Source organism: Genypterus blacodes, unplaced genomic scaffold (assembly GCF_046128005.1).
Source record: "Genypterus blacodes isolate CSIRO-AG114 ecotype Tasmania unplaced genomic scaffold, CSIRO-AGI_Gbla_v1 ptg000063l_1, whole genome shotgun sequence".
NCBI lineage: Eukaryota > Metazoa > Chordata > Actinopteri > Ophidiiformes > Ophidiidae > Genypterus > Genypterus blacodes.
In genome coordinates this window covers 988,123-1,011,864 of record NW_027466875.1, presented here as the reverse complement: position 1 = coordinate 1,011,864, position 23,742 = coordinate 988,123, and the positions used below count along the sequence as shown (strand labels likewise).

At 44.8% G+C, this 23,742-nt stretch overlaps 2 protein-coding genes across 6 annotated transcripts; both read left to right on the top strand.

Moving 5' to 3' along the window:
• Positions 1-160: 160 nt before the first annotated feature.
• Positions 161-7,465, top strand: leng9 (leukocyte receptor cluster (LRC) member 9). 3 transcript variants are annotated; one of them, XM_076154781.1, is made up of 9 exons: positions 161-261; positions 509-627; positions 2,062-2,140; positions 2,561-2,694; positions 2,824-3,150; positions 3,271-3,541; positions 3,677-3,773; positions 3,892-4,395; positions 7,344-7,465. In XM_076154781.1, exons 2-9 carry the CDS (start codon positions 516-518, stop codon positions 7,371-7,373), a joined length of 1,554 nt encoding a protein of 517 aa, XP_076010896.1. In that variant the 5' UTR covers positions 161-261; positions 509-515; the 3' UTR covers positions 7,374-7,465. The 3 variants fall into 3 exon arrangements, with proteins under 3 accessions (XP_076010896.1, XP_076010894.1, XP_076010895.1); XM_076154779.1 differs by lacking the exon at positions 7,344-7,465 and having other exon boundaries at positions 3,892-5,775; XM_076154780.1 differs by lacking the exons at positions 161-261; positions 7,344-7,465 and adding an exon at positions 279-415 and having other exon boundaries at positions 3,892-5,775.
• Positions 7,371-23,742, top strand: ttyh1 (tweety family member 1). 3 transcript variants are annotated; one of them, XR_012963917.1, is made up of 16 exons: positions 7,371-7,476; positions 10,765-10,929; positions 12,640-12,869; positions 14,861-14,972; positions 15,760-16,088; positions 16,562-16,657; positions 16,864-16,936; positions 18,645-18,720; positions 18,847-18,902; positions 19,588-19,680; positions 19,787-19,879; positions 19,976-20,115; positions 20,550-20,717; positions 21,314-21,403; positions 22,213-22,291; positions 22,648-22,657. XR_012963917.1 is itself a non-coding variant. In XM_076154778.1 (15 exons), the coding sequence occupies exons 2-14, from the start codon at positions 10,795-10,797 to the stop codon at positions 22,249-22,251; spliced, it is 1,533 nt and encodes a 510-aa protein (XP_076010893.1). In that variant the 5' UTR covers positions 7,371-7,476; positions 10,765-10,794; the 3' UTR covers positions 22,252-22,291; positions 22,648-23,742. The 3 variants fall into 3 exon arrangements, 2 of the variants coding, with proteins under 2 accessions (XP_076010893.1, XP_076010892.1); XM_076154778.1 differs by lacking the exon at positions 21,314-21,403 and having other exon boundaries at positions 20,550-20,610; positions 22,648-23,742; XM_076154777.1 differs by lacking the exon at positions 21,314-21,403 and having other exon boundaries at positions 22,648-23,742.

The following is a 23,742-nucleotide window of genomic DNA, read 5'->3' as shown; positions in this document are numbered from 1 at the left end:
AGCGAAAATGGCGACTGGCTGCTTACTTTACTTTTTATTCATTTTAATAGCGGAAATAAGGATGTGTTAGTTACTAAACGTGAGAATTGGGTGTAAACATATTTACAGTGGATTTAATTTGATATATTAAGGTTAAATGAAGGGTTTCCCAATACATTTTATACACAAGACCCATAAATACTACATTACCCACAATGCCATACGAGCAAACAAACCCGGGGTCAGAGGGCGTCAAAAGTCACAACAATCTACGCCTTAAAGGTTGGTGTAGTTTGAAGTCTGTCGCTTAATATGTGTAATATATTAACCCTGTGTTTATGTCGAATATGTATTTTAATATGGAGAGGTTATAGTATTACGATATTACTGTGTGACGATTACCGGCTACTTCCGCAATAATAGCAAACTAGATAGTGTGAGGCGTGATTTCTCCGAGTTAAATGTTTTGTTTTTGTGCCATTCATTCGGCATGACAGACTTGAGAATAACACATTTTGTTCAATTACAGACTGAACATGGCTTCAGAGGGCTCAGCAGAAAGAGATGGGACCCTGCTGACAGGAGCAACCAGGCTGGTTACTGGGGGGCTCTCAGTTAACGCTAAAGACCCCCTAGAGGTCACTCCAGGTATCTACTCTTCTCAGTCACCTGCCTTGACACAATAAACACCTTACGCTCTGCGTTGTTAGCCTATTAATTAAATCACTTTCTATTACTAGTACTATTCACTGTTATCTATCTGATTATAACTGTTTCCCATTACTGTTGATGGTTCCATTTCATCTTGTATATAACATTGTATATTGTGTGTGGATCCTGTGTTTAGTTGTGTTTAGCTCGATTGATAAAGGTTTATCTGATTCTGATTCTGATCCAGTCTTTCAGAAAGAATACTAAGATCAGTCATAATGATTTATCAGTCATGCTGTTCTTTCGTCAATTCCTTTGTGACTGTGACTAAGTTGCGTTCTGGGAAGTTACTTACTGGTATCAGCAGGTCTTCTGGGACTCGGCGCCTTATTATACAAGGAGGGGGGTGGGGGGTTTACTGTAGTGAAGGCCAATGTTTTAATTTCGCAGTTACTCGGGTCACTGGAAGTGTGTCTGGAGTCGGGAAGTGAGTCAAACACAGTGACCACTGCCTTAGAACTCCCTATGCTGGTTGTTGGTGGGAGTAGATTCCCAATAGTCTTACTGGGCTCAGAGCCAGAAAAATGTGTCTGAGCTTTTGACACGTCATCCCGGTCACTGCCATGTTTGTGGTCTGAAAGATTTCACAGCTAAAAATCAAAGGATTAGGACAATGATTCACATTCAGTTCTCCTAACTGGAAATAGCAATGAAGGGTGTATGTGGTATGTTATTGAGTAAACCGGCAGACACGCCTTGACTACACTTGGCTGACATTTGAGCACAGTGTCAGAGAGTCATTACCACCTGTTACGTGAATTTTACGGTCTGGAAATGTGTTGCAGTTAATACATTGTGTTAATAGTAGTCACAAATAAATAAGAATACGACTTCATCCGCATTTGTTTTATTATTGAAATGCTCATTATTGTATCAGCTGTTCTTTACATATGGATAAGAGGGAATATAGCATCAGAGTTTTTGTTATACTGTATTCAATCTGTTGGCAGGAGATCAGGTTTAGATTGTCAGACGTCTGGCAGTGGAGTAAGAGCGCTTTCCAAGTAGCTATGATGTGGCAGGCGGTAGCATATTTCCTGGAGCAGAGGAATCACTTGTAAGATTATTGGACACCTGTCATGCAGTGAAAACAAGCATGACACAGAAACTCATCATCCTGTGTTCTGATATATGAATGAGTCTCACATATTAGTTTCATTTTACGTTACTCACTTGTCTGGGCTGCTGACCCAGTGGATTGTCCCCTCTCAAACATTTAAAGTGTCGTTAGCTCTTCCTGTGATGATGAAAATGAGGGGAAACAAGGGGGTTTCCTGAATATCTGTATGAGTGTGTTCACCAAATACACATCTAATCACTCAGTGGATCAGCTTTGATGTTTTTCCCCTTCTTTCTGTCCCTGATTGACAGAGTCAGCAGAGGGAGACGTGTGTCAGTTCTTCCTGATGGGAAAGTGTCACTTTGGCCACAGATGTCGCTTCTCTCACAGGTCTGTTGGCCCCATTTCAGAAAACATACCAGCTTGGTAGTGGAGGACATTCCTTTTTCCGGGAAATTCTAGAACATTTAACCAAGTTTTCACTGAAACTATAAACAAGTAGGAAATTTGAGAAGATTATACAACCAGCGGAACATCAGAAAGATTCCTGTTGTTATCCCTCACCCTCTCTACTCACGCCTTCTCCTCCTCTTCTAAATTGAGAAGTATTCAGTCTGTAGTTATTTTTCCTGACGTTGTCACCTGATGCAGTAGTTGTCACACCTCAGGCAGATCTGATTATGTAGTGCTGCAAGAATATCAGATACACTACATAGAATTATGTCCAAATCAAATTTGACTTCTCCTTTCTTCCCTTCCCCTTTTCATGTTAACTTGTTTGCCATTTTGCCCATTTCTCTCTTTGTTTAGTGACCCATCACTAGAAGAACCAGGTCATGTTTTGCCTGATCAGGATGACTTTAAAGATGAAGAAAAGGTGGAAAAACCCAAGAGGAAAAGCAAATTGAACAAAGCAAAACTGCCTAAAGACCAAGAGGGAAAAGGTAATCCCACGCTCAGTTGCTTTCATGAGTCATGTCTTGGAAGGGGCAAGTGAAAACATGTCTTGGTTCTTTCAGATTTTTCTAAACTGATCTCATTGGACTGGTCTTTGTATCTTATTCCCCCTCCAGAGGTAAACAAAAAGCCTCGCATGCGCACAGCGGATGAAGTCATCTCTCGGATCCTGTGGGACCCCTCAGTGGAGGCTTCAGAGTTTATAGTGGGCTACGTGGATCGCTTCCTCGGGGTGTTAGAGCGCCCCTTCTCTGAATTCAGCTGGGACACCGACCCATGTGACTGTGACTACTCTTCCGAGCTGGCCCTGCCCAGACACAGGATCCAGTACTTCTCCTACAGAGGGCACCGCGTCTGGGATCGCCACAGCAGGACAGACAGGGTGTTTGGCTCCACCGGCCAATCTCTGGCTCCCCCCTTTGGAGGGGAAGAGGAAGTAGAGAGTAAGAGAGGGCGCTTTAATCCCACCCTATGTTTAGTATACACCTATACAACCTGAGTACATATAATTAAGGGAAAAGAACACTGTCAATTCTTACCACGTTTTGTTCCTCTTTCTAAAGAAATAAACACAGATGAGCCACAGCAACTGGAGTGTGTTATGTTAAATAGCGGCCTTGAAACAACAGAAGACCAGCCACCTCCTGTCAGTGGGCGGGCAGAGAGTGAACCAGAGGAGTGTATCCAAGCTCAGAACACACATCTGGAGGAAGAGAGCAGGAATAATATTCACTCCCCTGAGTCCACACAGCCAGCTCACAAGTACACAGGAAACACTTCTCAGCAACACCAGGAATCACGAGGAGAATGTGTTCTGGAGGAGGCTGGAAATAGGTCTGATGTTCCTGTTAGCCGCTCCTGAGCATGTGTCAATAAAACTATTTACATTTTTAGGGTGTGTATTTCCTATAAACAGTCATTATCACATTTCATCATGTTGAATTCCTTTCTCTCATGTTCTGGTTTTAGACCTCCGGAACAGATGCCCACATTCCAAAGAGTGACAGACGGTGAGGATGAAACTTTGGAGGAATGGAATGAAAGCTGGGAAGGCAATGATGATTTGGTAGGTAGAGCACAATGAACCCAGAGATACAGACAATATTCAAGCATGAATCATCTGCCAATTCCTGGTCATGTTCAGCATTGTGACTCTCATTATGCTCTCCTTGTGTTAAACACAGAGTTGTGTCACTGCGCTGCACATTAGTCCACCATCCACCATTAATCCACCACCTCTGAAGCAGAGAGATGAGAAGCACGGCGGTCGCCCTGCTAAGCTGAGACCCACACACTTCATCACTTTTAGGGCCAACACCCCTGGGATCCTCTCCTGTTTCCAGCAACTGCAGGAGGAGCTCACGTCCCTTCTCCCATCCTCTGCTCCTTACTGGATGCCCGCCTCCACCCTCCATATCACCCTGTGCCTCCTGGTGCTGCCCGGCCCGGCTGAAGTAGCTGCTGCCGGGGAGATCCTCAAGCGCTTCGCCCATCTGGATCGTAACCCCCCGGTGGCTGTGACCTTCCCGGTGAAACTGAAACATTTCAATGGGAAGGTGCTGTGGCTGAGCCCCCACCCACAGCTGCACGTCCAGCAGCTCAACAGCGGCCTGCAGGAGGCTTACAGGCAGGAGGGCTGGCTCCACCGCGACTCCTTCAATCCTCGCTACCACCTCACACTGGCCAAGGTAGATTACGAGGGAGAGAGGATTTTTGAAAGGGTGGCGGATTTGAAGGCGGGTAAGGGTTTAAATTTTGGCCGCCTGCCCGTGAACACCTTGCACCTCTGTGCCATGGGCAAGGCGGATGATTTTTATGAGATCTTGTGCACAGTAACCCTTCGATAGTAGAATCAGCTATCAATCCCATTCACACATACACATTACGTGTTGCTTAACCTGCTGTGTGATTGGGTGAAATATCTCTGATCTTAATCAACACCGAACTCTTTTAAATTTGGTGATGCTTTCTCTGCGGGGAGATATACGCTTACATTTAATCAACCACGAGGATGTGAAGAGATGATTAGGCTTAAATATATACAGGTATACATACACCTTAATGCAGCACTGTGGGCCAGTGGCAAACATTTTAAACTGTATTATACTCGAAGGATTCCTTTAATATATTCTCATATACAATCAATACAATCTTAAAAAGCACTTTTACTCTATGTTTGTGAAATGCATTCATTCATTCTTAAAAAACACTTCAGTAACGTGTAATTTTCATACTTTTAACATGAAAAAACGGACCAAGCATATGCTCAGATGTAATATGTTCACAGGTGCAGGGACTTTATATTTGAACATTCTGATATAAAACATCCAGAAATTTCCAATGGCACATTTAGTTAATTTTGTCGGATGAGCAGATTTTTTAAAATTCTGCAAAATGTTGTTCTGAATTATTTAAAAATTGAAATAATTCTTCTTGTTAGATTTACATTGAAATCCAGTTTGACAGCCACCTTGTGCACTGTCGATGTGTTTTCCACAAACTTCAGCAGCTGAATTATCCTCTGAAGTAACTCCTGCCTTAAACACTACAAGCAGTGACCTTGTGCCTTGGACAGGAGTGTTGATCCTAACCGGGACCTTCTCGCTGTGCTATCAAAGGAAAAGCACAATATGTTTACTTCTGACAACAAATGCAGATACTTTATCAGCATTAAGTCATCAAAGTCATAACAGAATGTCTGATTTATACAAGTAGAAAAACACAAATTGCCGTAACGAGATCGTTTTGTTTTTGTTTTGAATAATGTGGTTTTGTTAGATATGGTGATCAGGGCTGGTCCTACTTTGGTCCCCTCCAAAGAAATACTCTACTTTATATACTGCATGTAGTTAGTGTAAAGCTTGTGTAGTGTAGTCGTTATGAGTGGTGACGATCATACATATATATGCAGAGATTAGTTCCATGATTATGACGATCTGTTTGATATGAATATGTTATGGGGTTGTGTGCCATGAGAACAATACAATGAATTTGCTTTTTATGGGTTTACAATGAATTATAAGCACTCGATTGTGAAGGACATTAAATATTGAATTGGTTATTTTAAAGGCTGTGAGTGTGAGTGGTGATATTTCCTCAGCAGTGAGATGGATGAGCTGGATGGGGCTGTACTGCTTTGTGGTCCAACATACAGACATGGAGGCTGTGGAAACACTACTCTTGCATACATAATAACATTTTCTATCTCCTTTGGCTTTTCCTCCCAGATCATCTCTCACACACACACACACACACACACACACACACACACACACACACACACACACACACACACTCGCCATACATAGGCTATATGAGTCAGTGGGTATGCTCTCTGGCTGCACTGTTTGCTCCTCGCTCGCATTATCTCCCTCCCTTCCCCCACTGCCTTTCTGTGACACAGAAAAACGAACACCACCCCCTCCCTCTTTTCGTCCACTTCTGCCCCCCTGCCCCCCACCACACACACACACACACACACTCCACCCGTGGCAGACAAACACCATGCTCTTTCTTCACTCTTTCTTCCTCCCTTTTATCTTTTCTATCTTCAGTTGTTCTCAATCACATGGAGACTTTTCCCTCCACCTCTTCCATAATGTTGGATGTTGTGGTCTGCCTGTTTGTCCCTGAAGCCTTGTTGATGCCATCCTGCAGCCCTCACTGGAAGCTGGTTCTGCCTACAAATCCATTGCATGCTGCTTTCCCCTCTCTATTCATTGCTCCCTCCATCTCACTGCCTCCCTCCCTCCCGCCCGCCCTCCCTCCCTCTCTCAGCATCTCTCCCTGGGAACCCACATTTTCTCTACTCACAGTATTTTATGTTGCTTTTCCCTTTATCTCGACCCCCCCACCCCTCCCCATATCCATCCATGTGTGCTTATTTGCCTCTCTTTTACCCCCTGTGCAATTCCATGTGCATCCCTGGCTCTCGTTAGCTCTCGACACATCGCAGCCACACACTGCTATTTTAGGCAGGAGTTCACTCTTTTTGCATCCAACATGTGAGTGGATTTTTTAATCTCTGTTACACTATAATTGAGCTCACGTAGTTGACTAGTAGATGTGTGTAGTGATCTTTCTCTCTGAGTAATCTGGGCGCAGTCTGGTAGTCTGGACAGAGATTGGTCCTGTTGATGTGAGTGTTGGTGGATGTTGGTGGGGGGCGGCATTAGAAGTGTGCCTCTGGTATCTCGGTATGAAGTGAGTGAGGGGCTGTTAATCCCTGTTAACAGATTAATTATCTTTGGGCAATATCGTGTCCGTGCCTTGTTGTAAAGTCGCCGTGGCATCAAGCTATGATGGGCTACAATGCAACGATAAAGAGTCCCAAAGGGGTGTCTCCTCAATCTTAATCCCTCTCTCTCGCTCTCTCTCTCTCTCTCTCCCTCTCTGTCTCTCTCTCTCTCGCTCGCTCGCTCACTCGCTCGCCCGCTCATTCTCTCTCTCTCTCTCTCCCTCTCGTTCTCTCACTGAGATCTTTTCTCCCATCCATCAACACAAGCACCTCTCCACTGTCACCAGACAACCGCACAATTATTGGCTACTTGACATTTTGAAATCTTCAGGAAGCATTTTCAAATTCTTTCTCATTTTCCTCAATTTTTCCACATCTTTTTTTGTGTCATTTTTTCAGGATGATTTTTTTCAGGAGCATCCAGCATGACGCCTAAGAGTAAACCTCTTTGAGTGGGTGATATTTATTGAACTGGGTGAAGAGAAGGAGGTGAGACAGAAGGAGAGAGAAACCTTCCAGCACAACAGCAAAGGTAAGAGACTGTCTCACTTCTCACCAAATGATTATTGCTTAATTGTCTCTGTGGGCACAAGGATTGAGCATAAAATAGATTATGCACCGTTACCGTGTAAATCTTCTGAAATATCATGCTTAATGCGTGTTAATGAAAGCATTTCCAATTTAGACCCTTTCTTCTCCTTTCAAAAACCTCGCTAAATGGATGTCCACTCTTATCGACCTATGAGAATTAGAAAATTGCTATGATGATGCTGTAATGGGTTGAATACGTCCATTAATTTTCTCACCCAATTACAGCTGAAAATAGAGGTGACAGCTTTATAGAGCTAGGATATATTTCACCTATATGATGTTTTCTTTAAATGTCTCCAGTGGAGTAGGTTTGTCTGCAGGATAATTAAATGTTGTTCCGTACAGGTTTGTCAATTTAGTCAATGTAGTGGAAACGTTTTGTCTCCATCAACTTCTTATGTTGCACTCGTGCACACGTTGAAGCACTGATTTGCACCAACTATGAGCTGCACTCACATTGAGGGAAGGTTGTCGGAGCTGAAGCTTAATTTTTGCATATGAATGAAAACTGAATATTGAATTTTACCTCAATTAATGGAATATTATTGTTGATTTCTTCCCTCTGATCTGATGGCTTTACAAATAGACAAAGGTAACTTCATGCCCTTCACATGTGAATATTAATTAATGACTCCTACCTGCTGTAATGTGTCACTAGGCTGCAATGCTTTCTCATAAATTACAGTCATTAAGGCTGTTAGATGATTACTTGAGCTATAATGTGAAACGTTGCAGGTTTTACGAGAGGCAAATTGCAAATGTGCTTCATTTCAGCAGTAAAAGGACTACATTATTCATATCTATGTAAATGAGTATAAAAGCATAGATTTCCCTGTGCTCAGGAGGATCTGACACCCAGTTGAGTGAGATGCTTCTTATTTCCTCATCTCATCAGCAGCCGTACAAAATGGTCTTTTTCTTTACATTCAGACGTCATGGAGTCTCATTTCTTACAACTGAGTTCAGGGCTCACAGAACAATGAGGGAGAAACCTGCAAACCTGAGTGAGAGGAGAAGGAGGAGGAGGAGGAAGAGCAGGAGGAGGAGGAGGAGGGTTCCATCTCCATTTCACTCCTCAACCCCACAGAGCTAAAAATCACGTTTATTTGCTCACACTTATGCAATGATAGCAGGCATGATAGCAAGCTGGCAAGAGACATCAGGTCAACTTGAGGCTTCTTGTAACTGACAACTGCTGAGTAACTGCTGCTCCACATCTGCAACCCCCCAACACACACACACACTCACACGGACACACACGCGCACAAAATCACACTCCCACCATCACCAACTACATAACTTATTTGGTTGCAGTACATTCCTGTGCAACTTTGATCTGTTAGTTGTGTTTTCCCCTTAATCATACATCATAATTAAATTGAGGCTATTTAATAGATGAACCTGTTGGTGATTCAGTAATTGTTTGTGATGTTGCGCTCATGCTACATGTTTGAATACATAATTATCATCTATCAAAGGAAAAGCTTTGTGTTTCCTCACCGGTGGACTAATGTGGCCTGTAGACTAACTCTGCTGTGAGTGTGGAATTATTCCCTGATGTGATTGTTGTGCCCCTCGGAAAGCTTTTATCACCTGTAAAGTCTGATAAATGGACCTCACCAACCTGCCTGAAAGATCCCATAATACGTCTAATTTAATAAATTCACCCTAAGATAAATGATGGCGGTGAAATGCATAAAATGTGGCTGACACCAGAGTGCAGTAAACAGCCTGTCGGTGCACGGCGGACAGATGCAAGTCTCACAGTGTGAACCATAACATCCGCAACAAACGGTTTTAATAAGGCAAATGGAGTGTTGGCATTGAGTTGATTTGTGACAGTTGGGCTGTTGGAACCATTAAGGTGAACAGGCTTATTGTAATGGGCTTAGAGCAGCTCTGTCTGGCCTGTGGGTGAGCTGTTAACTTCTTCATTAATGCCCAAATCTGAATTGGAAATTGTCTAGCAAAGAATGTTGCATGGGGCTGAGTCAGAACTTTAATGGCGCCCAGTATTAAACAGGATTACATTCAGTGGGCGCACCACTATGTAGTGAATCAATGGGTGGATGGTGGTGACTCTCATGAGTTTTGTTAACAAATTCCCAGCTGCATTCACAGACAGTAGAACCGAACACAGACCTTAAGTGTAGAATCTATCTGACATTACGTACAGAATCGTATCTATGTGAAATATGAGCATTGAGCCGTGTTGTGTAAGCCTTTCTGTTTAAGCGTTGGTACTGTTGTGAATGCTTCTCTCTTTGCTCTCTCTCTTATTTCTTAAACACTGAAGCTCTGATCATTTCTTAATCTTTGTATCAAAACGCTGACCACCCTCTTTGTTCCCCCTCGGTTCTGTCATTGTAATGAGGATTCCAGCGTGTGTATCGACTAACTGGATTTGCCCTTCATAGTTACCCTACTTTCTCCTCTTGGCCCCTTCAGCAAGAGACCCTGAGCTCAGCAGCTGGCGGGTCGAAGCTACGAAGGCCATTTAAATGCATATGCATCCTTCTTGGTGCTTTATGTTTATGTACAGTTCTCCTCCTGTATCCTGCCAGGAAGGTTCAAAGCTCCCTTATATCTTCCCTTAGATACATAATCCATACTGCTCCTATAACATAAACCCTTTGTAAATGGTTATGTCTAAAGGGAGTTTAAGCCTCACTGCATTTGTCAATACTCTGTGGTATTGAAGCATTTTTGTAAATCTCTTTTCTGTACCCGGCCCTGTAAGTTTTGTAAATTAAACACCTGAAGCTGATAACAAACGTTTTTAGTGAACCGTAATATGAAACAAACATAAACACAAACACTCGGAATGTAACATACACACAGAGAGGAAATCAGATTAATGTGGGCTTGTGTGTTTGTGTGAGGAAAGTATGCTATAATGGAAGATGATGACAGAATTCAGCAGCACTCTTGACTGTGAGTGAAGTGTGGATACTGATTTACACTCCTAAGAGCTTGTTTCAAGTGCTCAGTGGTGACATTATGACCCTTATTTTGCTCAGGTCGTCACTGGTCATAAATTCACTCATGATGGCGGGTCACACTGTGGCTGCAGAGCTCACACTGACCCCTCTCCTCTCCTCTCCTCTCCTCCAGCTCTGCCGTGAGCTTCTGAAAATCTTCGCCCCCTTTTATTCTGTCTTTCCTTCCCTGCACTTACTTTACATCCCACCAGCTGTTTGTTCTGACCCCTCTATCCTTCCTCCTGCAGGGTGGAGGAGGGGACCATCGGCAGTAGAAAATGGCTGCCATGGCAACGGTGCCCAGCTACACCCCTTCGCTGTGGGTGAGAGTGTGTCATGCTCTCCCCCGGCTGGACCTCACCATGCAGATGAGGGGCAACAACTTTGTCCCAGACAGCTGGGAATACCAGCAGGTAACAGCCACCTGTCACAACCATTCACACATTAAAACCACATGCTCCACCTGCTCAATCTCAGCACACACACATTACGTAATAATTACAGCACTATCGCTCAATTTGTAGTGATAAATGTACAGGTATATTCTCCTACTGGTCCTGTAATGTATGGGGCATCTGTGAATGATGGCCAATTTGCTCAACACTAAGCTTTAAATTGCTCCATAAATCCCTTGAATGCTAACAGCAATCTGCAGAGCTATGATGATGGCATTTGCACTCCTGTAAAAAACCCAATTTCATGCAATTTATCGAGCTAATTATTGGCACATAGCTGGCACAAGATTCCTCCAAGGACCCCTGGAATGTTTCTGAGTTTGTATTTGAAGCTGTAGCATCTCCAAGAATCAATTTCTTAAAATTTCTGCCTCAGTTTAAACGCTGTAATGTTTTTAGTAAACTGTTTGCTACTTAGCTGTGACATTACTCTGCTGCTCTGTGCATGCTAATGGGAAATATTTTATGCAGTCTGGTTTCAGGGAGTGCATCACATTCAGTGCATTCACATTGTGAGAGTCCTTCAGCAGGGTTCTGCAGTTGGCATTGCCTGCACGGTGCAGATATGTGCAGTTTCTCTTGTAGCGGGCTCATACAGATTCTCCAGCTTGCCACGTCTCACCGTGCGTGTTTGTGACTGCGGCACAAAAAGGGGGGCGCAAATTATCCTGCAGAACACAAAGACAAAAGAGACTGAAAGAGAGAATAAGAGAGGGAATGAGTAATGCGAGGAGGTTCCTGAACAGAAGACTGGGCAGAGAGAGAGAGAGAGAGAGGGAGAGAGGGAGAGAGAAAGAGAGAAAAGGCAAAGGGAGTGAGAGTGGGAGTGAGAGAGAGTGGCAGTGAATGTATTTAAGTAGGTCACAGATTATTAATAGAGATTCAGTGGTGTGGATAGAAAGAAAGAGAGGGGAGAGAGGGAGAGAGAGTGGGAGAGCGGGCAAGGGAGAGCATGGGGAAAGAGGGATGGGTGGGGTGAAACGCTGGGGAGGGGCTTTAGAGAGAGAGAGAGGGAGACGGTGGAGGAATGGAGAGTGACAGACGGGCAGATGGATAAAGGATAATACTGGAGATATGTGTTGTCGCAAAATGCATTTCAGTAATGTTGACTTTATGACATGGATGCTGATCAAATGCACCTCTGATATACGGCTTAGTGACATTAATATTCAGCGAGCGGCTGCAGGATTCATGGGTGAAAGCCTTTGAAATAAGTAGATGGTCATCAGGGAAGAAGGCACAACCAATTTGTCCCTTGGTACATTTATCTGTGTGTGTGTGTGTGTGTGTGTGTGTGTGTGTGTGTGTGTGTGTGTGTGTGTGTGTGTGTGTGTGTGTGTGTGTGTGTGTGTGTGTGTGTGTGTGTGTGTGTGCGGGTGTGTGTGTGTGTGCGGGTGTGTGTGTGTGTGCGGGTGTGTGTGTAGTGGGTGTATGCAATGTGATCTGTGATTTTTCCTGCCTCTGTTGCAGCAACAGTTTATTTTCTCACACATTTGTAATCATCTCCTGCTGCTAATGGGGGCGGGACAATGTGACAAGCTTTGGAACTTAACAGGATTAGTTTGTGTTTTTAAACTCTATGTCAGGAGTAGAAATGTCCTTAAAGTTGTTATTATTCACATTGGGCGACTAATCCACTCGTCTGTGTTCCTCCTCGTCTTCCCTCAGACTTTGTTGGTGCTGTCCAGTGTATCAGCCTTCGCTCTTGTTGTCTCCCTCCTGGTGATTCTCTCCTTCCTCATACACTACTGCTGCTGTCACCGTGGAGACCGGAGTGAGGGATCAGAGGAGGAGGAGGAGGATGAAGATACCAGCACAGGTCACGGTTACAGCGGGAAGAAGGGGCGGGGCATCTGCTGTGTCACATGGGTGGCGGTAGCTGCTGTCACGCTGTGCTGGTGAGTGAGTGTTTACTGCCTCCTACAATCACTACTAACCAGTGTGGCGGATTAGCTACCCACTACCACTACCACTACTAAACACCACTATAACTGTTCAGTGGCTTCACATTTGCACATCTATTTTCAAAACAAGGTCACTTTTTCCAGTAACTCATGCAGGGGGGGAGAGGGTGGGGGGGGCTAGTCACGACTCTACATACGTTACTACATATCCCAGCATGCACCACTCCTCCCATTCTCCTCGGTTATCCTAATGGGAAACGATGCAAATCCAATCAATCTTTTTCCCTTGATATAATAATAGCGCTAAAAACCATTTCATTATATCTCATCTCATTTTTACTTTGTTGTCATAGACACAGAGATCAGTGTGTATGCAGTGTGTTTACATGAAGAAACAGGCTCCTTTTTGAGATCATATCTTCATGGAATACACTGCAGAAAGAAAATACAGACGTTTTTATTACTTTTACCTGTTTCCCACATTTTTCTGGCTATTTGCTTTGAGACCAAAACAGCAAAGAAATATTTAAATTATCCTCAATGTAGTTTGCTACATTTTACCCAGGAGATTGTAGTGTAGCTAAGAGTAGCTTGGCTGCAGCTGAATTACTTTAAATCATGAGTAACAGGGCTTCTAGGGACTTTTAGCAGTGACGGTGATGTGAAATTAGATCTGCACTCTTTTGTATCTTTCCTAACTTGACAACTCCCTGGATCCTGTAGATCTGGACCCTGTGCCACAGGCTACGGCAGCTTGCCAGCTATTTTCTTGGAACCGTCGCTGCTTAAAGTCCCTAATATCCTCTGAGAGAGAGGGGGGATGACTCCTGATTGTCATGTTGCGTTACCATTGTGTGTTCATCACTTTCAGTGGTTTTGATGCCAGCAAAGATGATGTCAGCTCACCCACATACGTCAGTCAGTCATCCACTGGTCTTCCCCTCAGATCTTGTGACCATGCAGTCATCAAGTCAGCACATTGTCTCTGCTGTACATTAAACAAGACCGCTGCTTGACATCTGTCCAGGCACGAGTCGCTCAGCTGCCCATCAGGGCTTTTAAATCTAACGCTACAGGCACACTTGTGTGGTGTAATACAATTATGCTGCAATTTAACGCGTCAGCAATGCTTGTTATTATGCTCCTGCCCACTCTCTGTGCAGGACTGTGGTTTTATATGCACTTTTCCCAGACACTCTGCATTGATTCACCACAGAACATAATGTACTGCAGATCTGATTTCAGCTGTCACAATGATGTCATCTTATGCAGACTTTAGGTCTATGTGGTCTCTCCCTTTATGGATGCTAATGTAATGTAGTGCTCTGCTGCGCTGATGCTTCATATCTAAGCTCTCTGCATGCTGGGCTGGGTGAATGGAAATATTTCACCCTTTCCCTCCACCTGGTGGCTTTTGGTTACAAGTGCAAAAATGTTGTTTTCCATTTCGGAAAAGCAGCTGCATTCGCTGTCATCCGCATTTGGCAGAAATGAACTGCAAAGCGCAGCCTCGCTCACAGATCCACACACATTCCTCCTTTCCCCCTGCTTCCTAATCTGGGTCACATACTTTGTGGGAGATTGGGTCGTACCATTCCTGTCGGGTTTGAGGGGATTTGATGAACATCTGGCTTTAGCTGTAATCTGAATATTTGAATAACAGAATGATGTGTAAACACGCTGCTTTGTTTCAAATTTTGAATACCTTCCACGCTGAAGCTTAACGGTTGAGCACCGAGTTCATTTTCCATCATCTGTTCATTCCTTCCCCTGCGCTTGACTTTTGGTATGCTCATGTAGAGCACACGTATCACATCCTCGCTAGTTCTCTCTTGTTGTGTCACATTCATTTACAATGTACATACACACTGAATTAAACATGACTTTCATGCCTCTGCTATCTGTGCGGCTCCATGTCCCTCTCTTTCACACGCACACACGCCCTATCGCTGTGTTTTCATGCAGCTTCTTCTTATTCTTTGCAGTGTCGCCATAGGCATTGGTTTCTATGGCAACAGCGAGGCTAATGATGGGATGTATCAGTTGACCTCGTCTCTTCTCACAGCCAATTATACGCTAGCTTCCATCGATCTGCTGGTGAGTGTTGCTCTCTGCAAGTGAAATGTCAGGAACATGCATAGTATGTTTGCGGGCATGTGTGTGAGAGAGAGAGAGAGAGAGAGAGAGAGCGAGAGAGAGAGAGAGAGAGAGAGAGAGAGAGAGAGAGAGAGAGAGAGAGAGAGAGAGAGAGAGAGAGAGAGAGAGAGAGAGAGAGAGAGAGAGAGAGAGAGAGAGAGAGAGAGAGAGAGAGAGAGAGAGAGAGAGAGAGAGAGAGAGAGAGAGAGAGACCTAGCTTTTTTCACCCTCACTGTACCATGTGAGGAGATTTCACAATGAATGAATGAATGAAAATCCTCTATATGAGGTTTTCCCACCACAAAGGGAAGTGTCCTTTACCATCAATTGATCAGCTGAAGGATTCCGTGCTCCTCTACAGGTTGATTAACTTCACCAACCACTACCACTCAGTAATATTAGATATCTTCAACATACAGATATTCCCGGTTTTTACATGGAGACAGCAGCATTTTATGAGCTCGTGTCCTGCTAAGTTCTAAATCTTAAACTACAAAGTAACCAGATACTTTAGATATCAGATAGTGGAGTAGAAGTGTGCAGTGTAAGTATCTCCCTCTGAAATATTGTGGAATATAAATACAAAAGTGAGATACTGATTGAGATGTGAGGATCATGACTCTTCAGTTGTCTTTATCCATCACACAACCACAGCCAAGCCAACATGATGACTATGATGATCACCATCATTGCGATTTTGTGGTTTTCCTCCCACTTTCCTCCCCCTGCCCGCTTCCTTCTTCCACAGATTTCGGACACAATTACCGGACTACAGCTGTCTGTCTCTGGCCCGCTCACCACAATGGAGGAGCTCTTCACTGGCAGTAAGCCCTTCCTGGTGTCGGCACGGAACTGCCGGAGGTTGTCCGACAACGTGATCAACCTCCTCTCCTCTATCTCCCTGGCTCGCTCCAGTCTGGATGCGGGGATGGGAAATGACAGCAGTATGACAATCCCACCTCTCACCCCCGTCCCGCCCTCTGTGGCCCCCACACTGGTGCCCACCAGCAATTTAATGCCCAACCCCTTCTCACCTGGCTGGGCGGCCAACACTCTGATGGTCAATGAGGACTACAGGTGAGGAGTTGGAGTCAGATAGATGGGAATGATCGATCTTTGTAGGTTATTATTAACTACTGATAATCGTCAGTAACTATCTTATTACACTTCTCTGAGGCAAAGAAGAGAGGTTGCAAGTTTCAGTCCCAGAGGCAGGATTAGAAACCTACTAAAATGTTATGAAAGTGATAACAGTGAAGACAAGGTGCTGAGCTGAGAAGGGAAAATGTCTTCCGGCTTTTGTCAGCAGTGTGTATTAGTGCAACACATGCTGTATTAGCCTTAGATGTGTTACAGAGAACCGATTAGATACACACCAATGGATGTTCGATGATCGCAATGAATTTACTTAGATTACTAACTTTCTCCTATTGATGCCGATAGCGAACAACACAGCGTTTGTCAAGTTTACCTGCCTGTACATAACAGTCTATCATGTGATGGCTTCTTTGGTCTATATCTCACTTGGTGCCTGTGTGCGTTTGTTATAGGTGGTTGTCGTTTGTATTGTTGCTGCTGCTTGACCTCATAGTGTGTCTGTTTATCCTGCTGGGACTGGCCAAGCAAGCCCGCTGGCTCCTCATCCTGTACGTACACACACACACACACACACACACACACGCACACACACACTCTCTCTGTCTCTCTCTCTCTCTCTCTCTCTCTCTCTCTCTCTCTCTCTCTCTCTCTCTCTCTCTCTCTCTTTTGCTTTTTTTTGACACATTCTGTAGACCAGTGGATGGAACATTTCGGTGCCCGCTGGACTTATTTGTGTGTGCTGTCCCCCCCACAGGATGACAGTGCTGACATGGCTGGCCCTGTTCCTAAGCTGGGGTTCCCTGGGTTTGGAGACGGCCACTGTGGTGGTGAGTGGCCCCAGTAAAACTGCTCTAGAGAGGGGAGGGGGGTTGTGGGTCTGGGGGGGCTGATGGGTCAGAGGAATGGGAAGTGAATGGGACTGTCATGGGATGGATTGGCTGCCTATTGCAGAGGGAAGAGTAGTTTAGGAGGCTGACCCTCCATGGCAAGCCAAAGGGATCTCAGGAATCCCTTGCTGAGAAGAGCCCAGAGCTGTGTGTGTGTGTGTGTGTGTGTGTGTGTGTGTGTGTGTGTGTGTGTGTGTGTGTGTGTGTGTGTGTGTGTGTGTGTGTGTGTGTGTGTGTGTGTGTGTGTGTGTGTGTGTGTGTGTGTGTGTGTGTGTGTGTGTGTGTGTGTGTGTGTGCGTGCGTGCGTGCGAGTGTGTCAATGGGAGATTTGTATGCCCATTGTGTGAAACTGTGAAAAGACCTGCCTCCTAGGGAACACTGCAGTCATGGCAGGAAAATGGGCAGGAAAATGGGGCAGACATTAAAGATTCAGTGTGCATGAGCGGGTTTGTGAGCGGAGTGTGTTTGTGCATTTAAGGTGCATGTTTTTTCATGTATGTGTGTTTGCTTGCGTGTGGGCGTTTGGCTCCGTCAAGTACAGATAGAAGATGAACAGAGATGCTTTCAACAAGAGTGATGGAGAATGTCGAGGGGAAGAGCCAGAGTGAGTGAGTGAGTGCATCTCCAGTTTCTTTAAGAGAGAGGGAGAGAGAGAGAGAGAGTCAAAGTGAATGATGGAGAGAGAGAGGGAGGGAGAGGATAAACCACCAGCATGGCTTGGAGCTTTCTGCTGTTCCCTAGGGACTTAAAATGAGCAAAGGAAAGCAAAAGCTAAAAGTATGGGAAGTGGAAGTGAGACCACATGATCCTGTTGATGGCCGACATGCCACTGAAAGTCCAGATGTTCTTTTATCAACAAAACACTTGTGCGCTGTGTCCTAAAGGCCAAACTCCAGCCGCCTCCGGAGCTGCAGAGACAATTGTCAGAAAACAAAGAGCACAGAGGACAAGTTTGCCATTTTTTTTGGTTGAGTTTGCGACTGTTATGACTGCTTCTGAAGCTGTGTCTGTTTTTCTGCACGGCTGCCTGGTTGGAAGGCCTCAGTGTCATGTGGAGCTGGTGGGAGACGTCCCAGGGCCTTCGGGTCCACACAGAGCCACTCTGTCCGTGGCCACTGACAGGGAAACAAAGGGGCCAGCTGTGGGCCGGCCCGCTTTCCTCTGTCCCGGCTGGTCCCTTTCCCTCTCAGTCTCAGGCTCTCTGTGTGGCTCTCGCTCCCTCTTCTGGTGGGGCAGTCTCATGCTGTGTGTCAGTCAGTAGGTGTGCCTCTTCTGAGGAACAACCCTGAAGGTAAAGAAGAGGAGTTTAAGATTAAATGGAAGGGAAAAGTGAAGCTCTGAGTGATGTTGTGATGGAAACATGGCTGGATGTCAGTGAGCGCAGAGCAGATTTATCCGGGGCGTCATCCGATCCTGCCAACAGCAGATCAATATCAGCTCCTGCAAACTGCTGTCAGATATCTGCAGAGGTAAGTGTGTCAGTCGGTCAGTGTGTCTAATGACTTCTCCCTTGTGATCACTTCCTCTTTTTCATCCTCCCCTCCCACGTCGTCTTCTGTCCCACTCTCGCTTGTCATTTGCCATCTTTCTCCCGTTCTCCTCTCCCGCTTGTCATACTTGTCGCCACACACACTTTCACTCTTCTCAGTCTCTCAGCGACTTCTGTTCTGATCCAAACGCTTTTGTCCTCAACTCCACCCAGTTCAACACCGGGACCAGCTCAGGTACGATTGCCTCCTCCCCCCCCTCCCGATTGTGCTTGTGTCATCAGAGCTCAGTACAATGATACAATAAAATCCTCCCACGCTTTTGCTATTGTGCACTGATCTGATGTGTTGTTTGCCATTCAGATGTGTTGGATTATTACCTGACATGCAGCAGGCGCATGAACAGTCCGTTCCAGCAGGTACTTTGACCGCTATTATGTCATCACAGGCATTGTATTCACACTCTCCACTGTAATTTAGTCAAGAGGAGTGTATTTCTGTACTGCGGTGCTCACAGTTGCACCATTAGAGTTACATTTCCAGGCCGTGTGAGAGCAGGTGTGTGCTTTTCTGGTTCACATTTGCAGTGAAGGACATTTATGCTTTTGTGCTTCCAAAGGCTAAAAAAAAGCGTTGGTCCTTTGTGAGAAACACAATAATTGAGCTGGTTCCACACCAGAGTAAGAATAATGATATCCGTTCTATATTGTAGACGTGGAGACAGAACTTAATGTATGAGGGTTGATTGATAAATTCTGAGCCCACTGAAAGCACTCAGAGGTCTTATTCTTGGAGACGTCCTTTTCTTGGGCAGTCCATAAATTCCCACAACTGATGTGTTAGGAAGCATAGGGGGACAAATCAGTTGTGTATGGTGGAAGGCCAACCAGATCAAATGTAGTCATGGTGACAACTGATGTGCATGCAGGCACATTGTTTGTTCTACTACCAGTACTTTCTGAACCTGTGCTGTAGAATCCCTTAGATTCTGAAATGTATGCAGTTGATGGCTCAGAACTTATCAATCACACCTCATCTGAAGCTCCCTAGATAAATATGTACACTTTAGGTATTTGATCTCTAATGTCCCCTTATTGGCTTCAGCTGCTGACCCAGTCACAGAGGGCGCTGTCCAGTATCCACACACACCTCTCCAGTCTGGACAGAAACGCTCTCCCACAGTTTCCCAAAGCTGAGGTATGTATTAACGGAACAGCGGCCATCGTTACGGAAAGTGACAAACATCTTTCCACTGACTTTCTCATGTGTGATGTGAGGAAACACTCCTTTGTGCATATTACAGAGATCCCTCAGAGAGGTTCAGCAGATACTCAACTCCACAGAGGGGAACTTTCATCAGCTGGTTGCACTACTAAACTGCCGAGGGCTAAATAAGGTAACCCGAGGCTAACATGGTGACATCTAACCAATCTAGATCTAAAACTAAACCTAAATCTGATCAATGTGCCTGCTTTCTGTCCTTCTCTCTCAGGATTACATCGACTCGCTGAAAGGCCTCTGCTATGACGGGATGGAGGGATTGCTCTACCTCTCCCTGTACTCCTTCCTCTCTGCTCTGGCCTTCACTGCCATCCTCTGCTCTCTGCCTGGAGCCTGGAGGAGCTTCCCCAGGTGAGACGCACAGTGGGAAAGGGTTTGTACGAGCTCGTGGGCACAAGAAACATTCTAAAGAACACTCTGTCTCACTTTAAACATAGAAAAAAGTAAAAAATAGAGATCTATGAATAGAAGCTAAGCATTCCTCTCCCCTGCTGCTGTCAGTCATTCACAAGCAGATCATGATGGTGAAACATGTGCGTTGATGCAGACCAATAGAATAGATTCCCAAACAAAAAGAGTGTTATTGTAGATGATCGCTTCAGACTCAAAGGCGTTTACTGCAATGCACTGCAATATTTTCAATGTCACTCATACGTCATTCATTCCTTTGAATTTGATTTGTTCTTTGATTGATTTGTACTTCTTTTACATTAATTTCAACCTCCTCTCTCTCTCTCGCTCTCTCTCTCTCTCTCTCTCTCTCTCTCATTCTGGGATGGCGACAGTGATTCAGAGGACTATGAAGACTCGGACAGCGAGAGTGAGGACCCATTCACCTCCCATCAGGCACGTAGACAGACGTCCACGGGGTCTCAGCGAGGGGCCATGCCCCCCTTCTATAATTACCCAGGGGCCGGCTGGACACCCCCATTTTCTAGCGCGCCGCCCCTCCCGTGAGTAACACAGACACACGGTCACACAGACAGACAGACAGACAGACAGGGAGACAGAAAGAAAGAAAGAAAGAAAGAAAGTCCCAGGCGCAGCATCAAAGTTCTGATTGAAAAAATGTATCTGTTGGAATCTGCTGTACAGATGTGCAGTACAGATGTGCACAGAGCAGAGATTTGAATAAGGATCAGCACACAGAGACTGACGGAGCTCTTACACAGAGTACAAATCACACACACATAGACATTTAGCTTGAAAGCACACATTTCCACACATTCATAGGAGTGGTGACGACAACTGTAACAGATTATGGACACATCAAGGTTTACACACTTCTGTCCCCATCTACACATATAGGATTAGTGCAAATCCACAAAGCTGTCAGGTTAAGCACATTCAATGCAGACAGACACACAGACAGGTCATTATGGACGAGAGGGTAGGCAGAGAAACAGACACAATTCCAGAGGTCTGTCTGTCTGTCTGTGTGTCTGTCTTATCCGTCTGTCGAGCGTTTCCGGACAGACGTTGTAGGCCGCTCGCTCACTTCACAGATCTTGGTTTGGTGTCTCAAACGGCGTCCTGTTTCCTTAAACAGTAGTAGAGTCCCGCTGTATGGGGGGAGGGTGTCAGTGACGAGGCAGCGCTCGTAAAAACTCCAGCGATGTGAGGATCAGGTTGACATACTGTAGGTAACCCTCCCCGCCCGGCCGCATCATCCCCCATCTGTCACCTCACCGTGGCGTCCATAGTCTCCTGTGACCAGATCTCTCAGATGGTTTCTCTCTATCGGCCCCTCCTCTGCTCTTTGTGCTTCATCACACCTTCCTCTTCTTTTGACGCTTCTCCCTTTTTTTCTCTCTCCTCCTGCTGCTTTAACAACTTCACCACTTTCCTGACTGAAACGTCTAAGCTGTAAGCACTCTAAATGTCCTCTCACCCTTTTCAAGGACAAAGTCATTAACAACTCTAATTCCAGTTGATTGTGTCGTCCTCTCCCGTAGATATTAACACACACACATCCACACATTCTGACTAAATCCAATTAACAAGGCTCAGAAATACAAGCAGCAGCAGAAGTACAGGTCACTCCTCTGCAATTGAATTTGAAAGATTTGTTTCTTTTACATGCAGATAAATTACTACATGAAGCATTAGGAAGCCAGAATTCCTGCTGGTGGGCCGACCCCCCACTTCTAAATGCATATAATATGAGATTATTGAGTAAATCCAGCAGTGGATCAGTCAGGAGTGGACTGTCCTGCAGAAAAGCTTCAGTTGAGCCCCAGTAGTAAAGCCACTGCTGATACTGAGCTCTGTATTTCCACACTTATATCTCTAATCGCTCTTTCTCCCTCCCTCTCCTCGTCCCCCCTCGTCACCCTCCGGCCTCATCCCTCTGACTTTCTCGATGTGTCTCACCTCTCTCCTTCATCCTCCTCCGCTCTTCCCCCCCCCTCTCCCTCTCTGTCCTTGTCTCTCTCTGTCTCTACACAGGACTCCAAACGTTTCCTCCAATGGCAACCCTGGCTATGAGAGCCTACCCTTGACTGACAGGCAGTCCCCACCCCCCTCTGTGAGTCCTCTGTTCTCTGTTCTTGTGACGCCATCATAATCTCTGCCATTTTGTCATCGTTGGCGCACACGCTCGCTTTAAATTCAGTAGGGAACGATGGTGGCAAGGCTTCAATCGTGCAAGACCCTGTGGACCTCCTTAGTTATTGCCTTACAATGGACCAAAAAGCTCCATTTAAGATAGCGGAAGATAAATAACTGTGCAACTGCAGCATAATAAGAGTGCACCTTTGTTTGTATTTGAGTAGAATTCAGCATAATCTTAGGTAATAACGCCTTCTTTTCTCTTTTATTCTCCCTCAACGTTCCTGCGGATCGTCACCCCTCCTCTTCCCATCCTGTTTCTTGGAAGTACAGTACTCTCCCAGCATGCTGACTGGTTACGGGGGAAATCAATCACACCCCAACCCTGCCCATTCAAGGAACCTGTATTCACGTTGATTCTTTTTTGCGTTAGGAAATGTATAGAAAAATGTTTAGTTTTCATATGAATGGACACTTAACTGAAATGAAAAAAAGATCTAATCTAAATAAGCTGAATGCTAGATGTGAATCCAAGATATGTGACATCAGTACCATTGAATAGAATTATGAAAAGCACTTAAAAACAAACAGACCTGAATGGAATGTTGACTTAACGCACAGTGAGACGGATAGATAGGATTGTTGTGCAAAAAGTATAAAACCAAGTTGGCTTGGTCTAAATTCCCTTTTTCCTGTCCAAACTGTGTAAACTGTGAACAGTGGTGAGGCTATCAGAATGGTATTGCAGTTACTAAGTTGTAGTTTTATATTCTTAAATGTATCAGTACCACCAGTTTATTTTTCATGTTTTTTATATGAATATTGTCGTAGGAACCACTGGCACGTAGCATCAAGACACTTTTTTTTCTGTGAATTGGTTATGCAGTCCCTTCACTTGGTCGACATTTTTTTTAATTTTGACTTTTTATAGGTGGCAATTCTGTATTTTCCTTGTATGACCTTATGGTACTCTGTATATTTCACTGTCTATAATATCTAATTATGAAACTTTACTCCTTAAAAAAAACAAAACATTGGAAGGCTATGGAGAGCCTGTGTTACTGACCGGATGGATGCAGGACTACAACTGCCCGTCAGTCCTGAGTGGAGAACTACAAACCCCATGCAATGACAGCAGGTACATATGCAGCAATATGAGTCTTGCTACTGGTGCTGCAGTAGCCCTACCGTAACTAGCAATAATACCTATGTATAGCATTGGGTTACTGAGATCTCTACCAGAGCTTAGTGTATATATAATATGGTATGTCGGAGATTTCATCGGATCCCCCTCCTCCTCCTCCTCGTCCTCCTCCTCGCCGACTGACCTTGTTAACCCTTGAATTGAGTTTGTATGTTATTATCAATGCTCCTTTTGAATGGCATCCTTTTACACTCAAGAGTCTAATATAAATAAAAATAACTTCA

What these genes read in the sequence shown, in the direction of transcription:
- leng9 (XM_076154779.1), top strand. Translation starts at nt 516, where the DNA reads ATGGCTTCAGAGGGCTCAGCAGAAAGAGATGGGACCCTGCTGACAGGA. An exon ending in CCCCCTAGAGGTCACTCCAG is followed by an intron (nt 628 to 2,061) that starts GTATCTACTCTT and finishes CCTGATTGACAG; the next exon opens with AGTCAGCAGAGGGAGACGTG. An exon ending in AGGGGAAGAGGAAGTAGAGA is followed by an intron (nt 3,151 to 3,270) that starts GTAAGAGAGGGC and finishes CTCTTTCTAAAG; the next exon opens with AAATAAACACAGATGAGCCA.
- ttyh1 (XM_076154777.1), top strand. Translation starts at nt 10,795, where the DNA reads ATGGCTGCCATGGCAACGGTGCCCAGCTACACCCCTTCGCTGTGGGTG. An exon ending in GCTGCTGTCACGCTGTGCTG is followed by an intron (nt 12,870 to 14,860) that starts GTGAGTGAGTGT and finishes TATTCTTTGCAG; the next exon opens with TGTCGCCATAGGCATTGGTT. An exon ending in TGAACAGTCCGTTCCAGCAG is followed by an intron (nt 18,903 to 19,587) that starts GTACTTTGACCG and finishes TATTGGCTTCAG; the next exon opens with CTGCTGACCCAGTCACAGAG.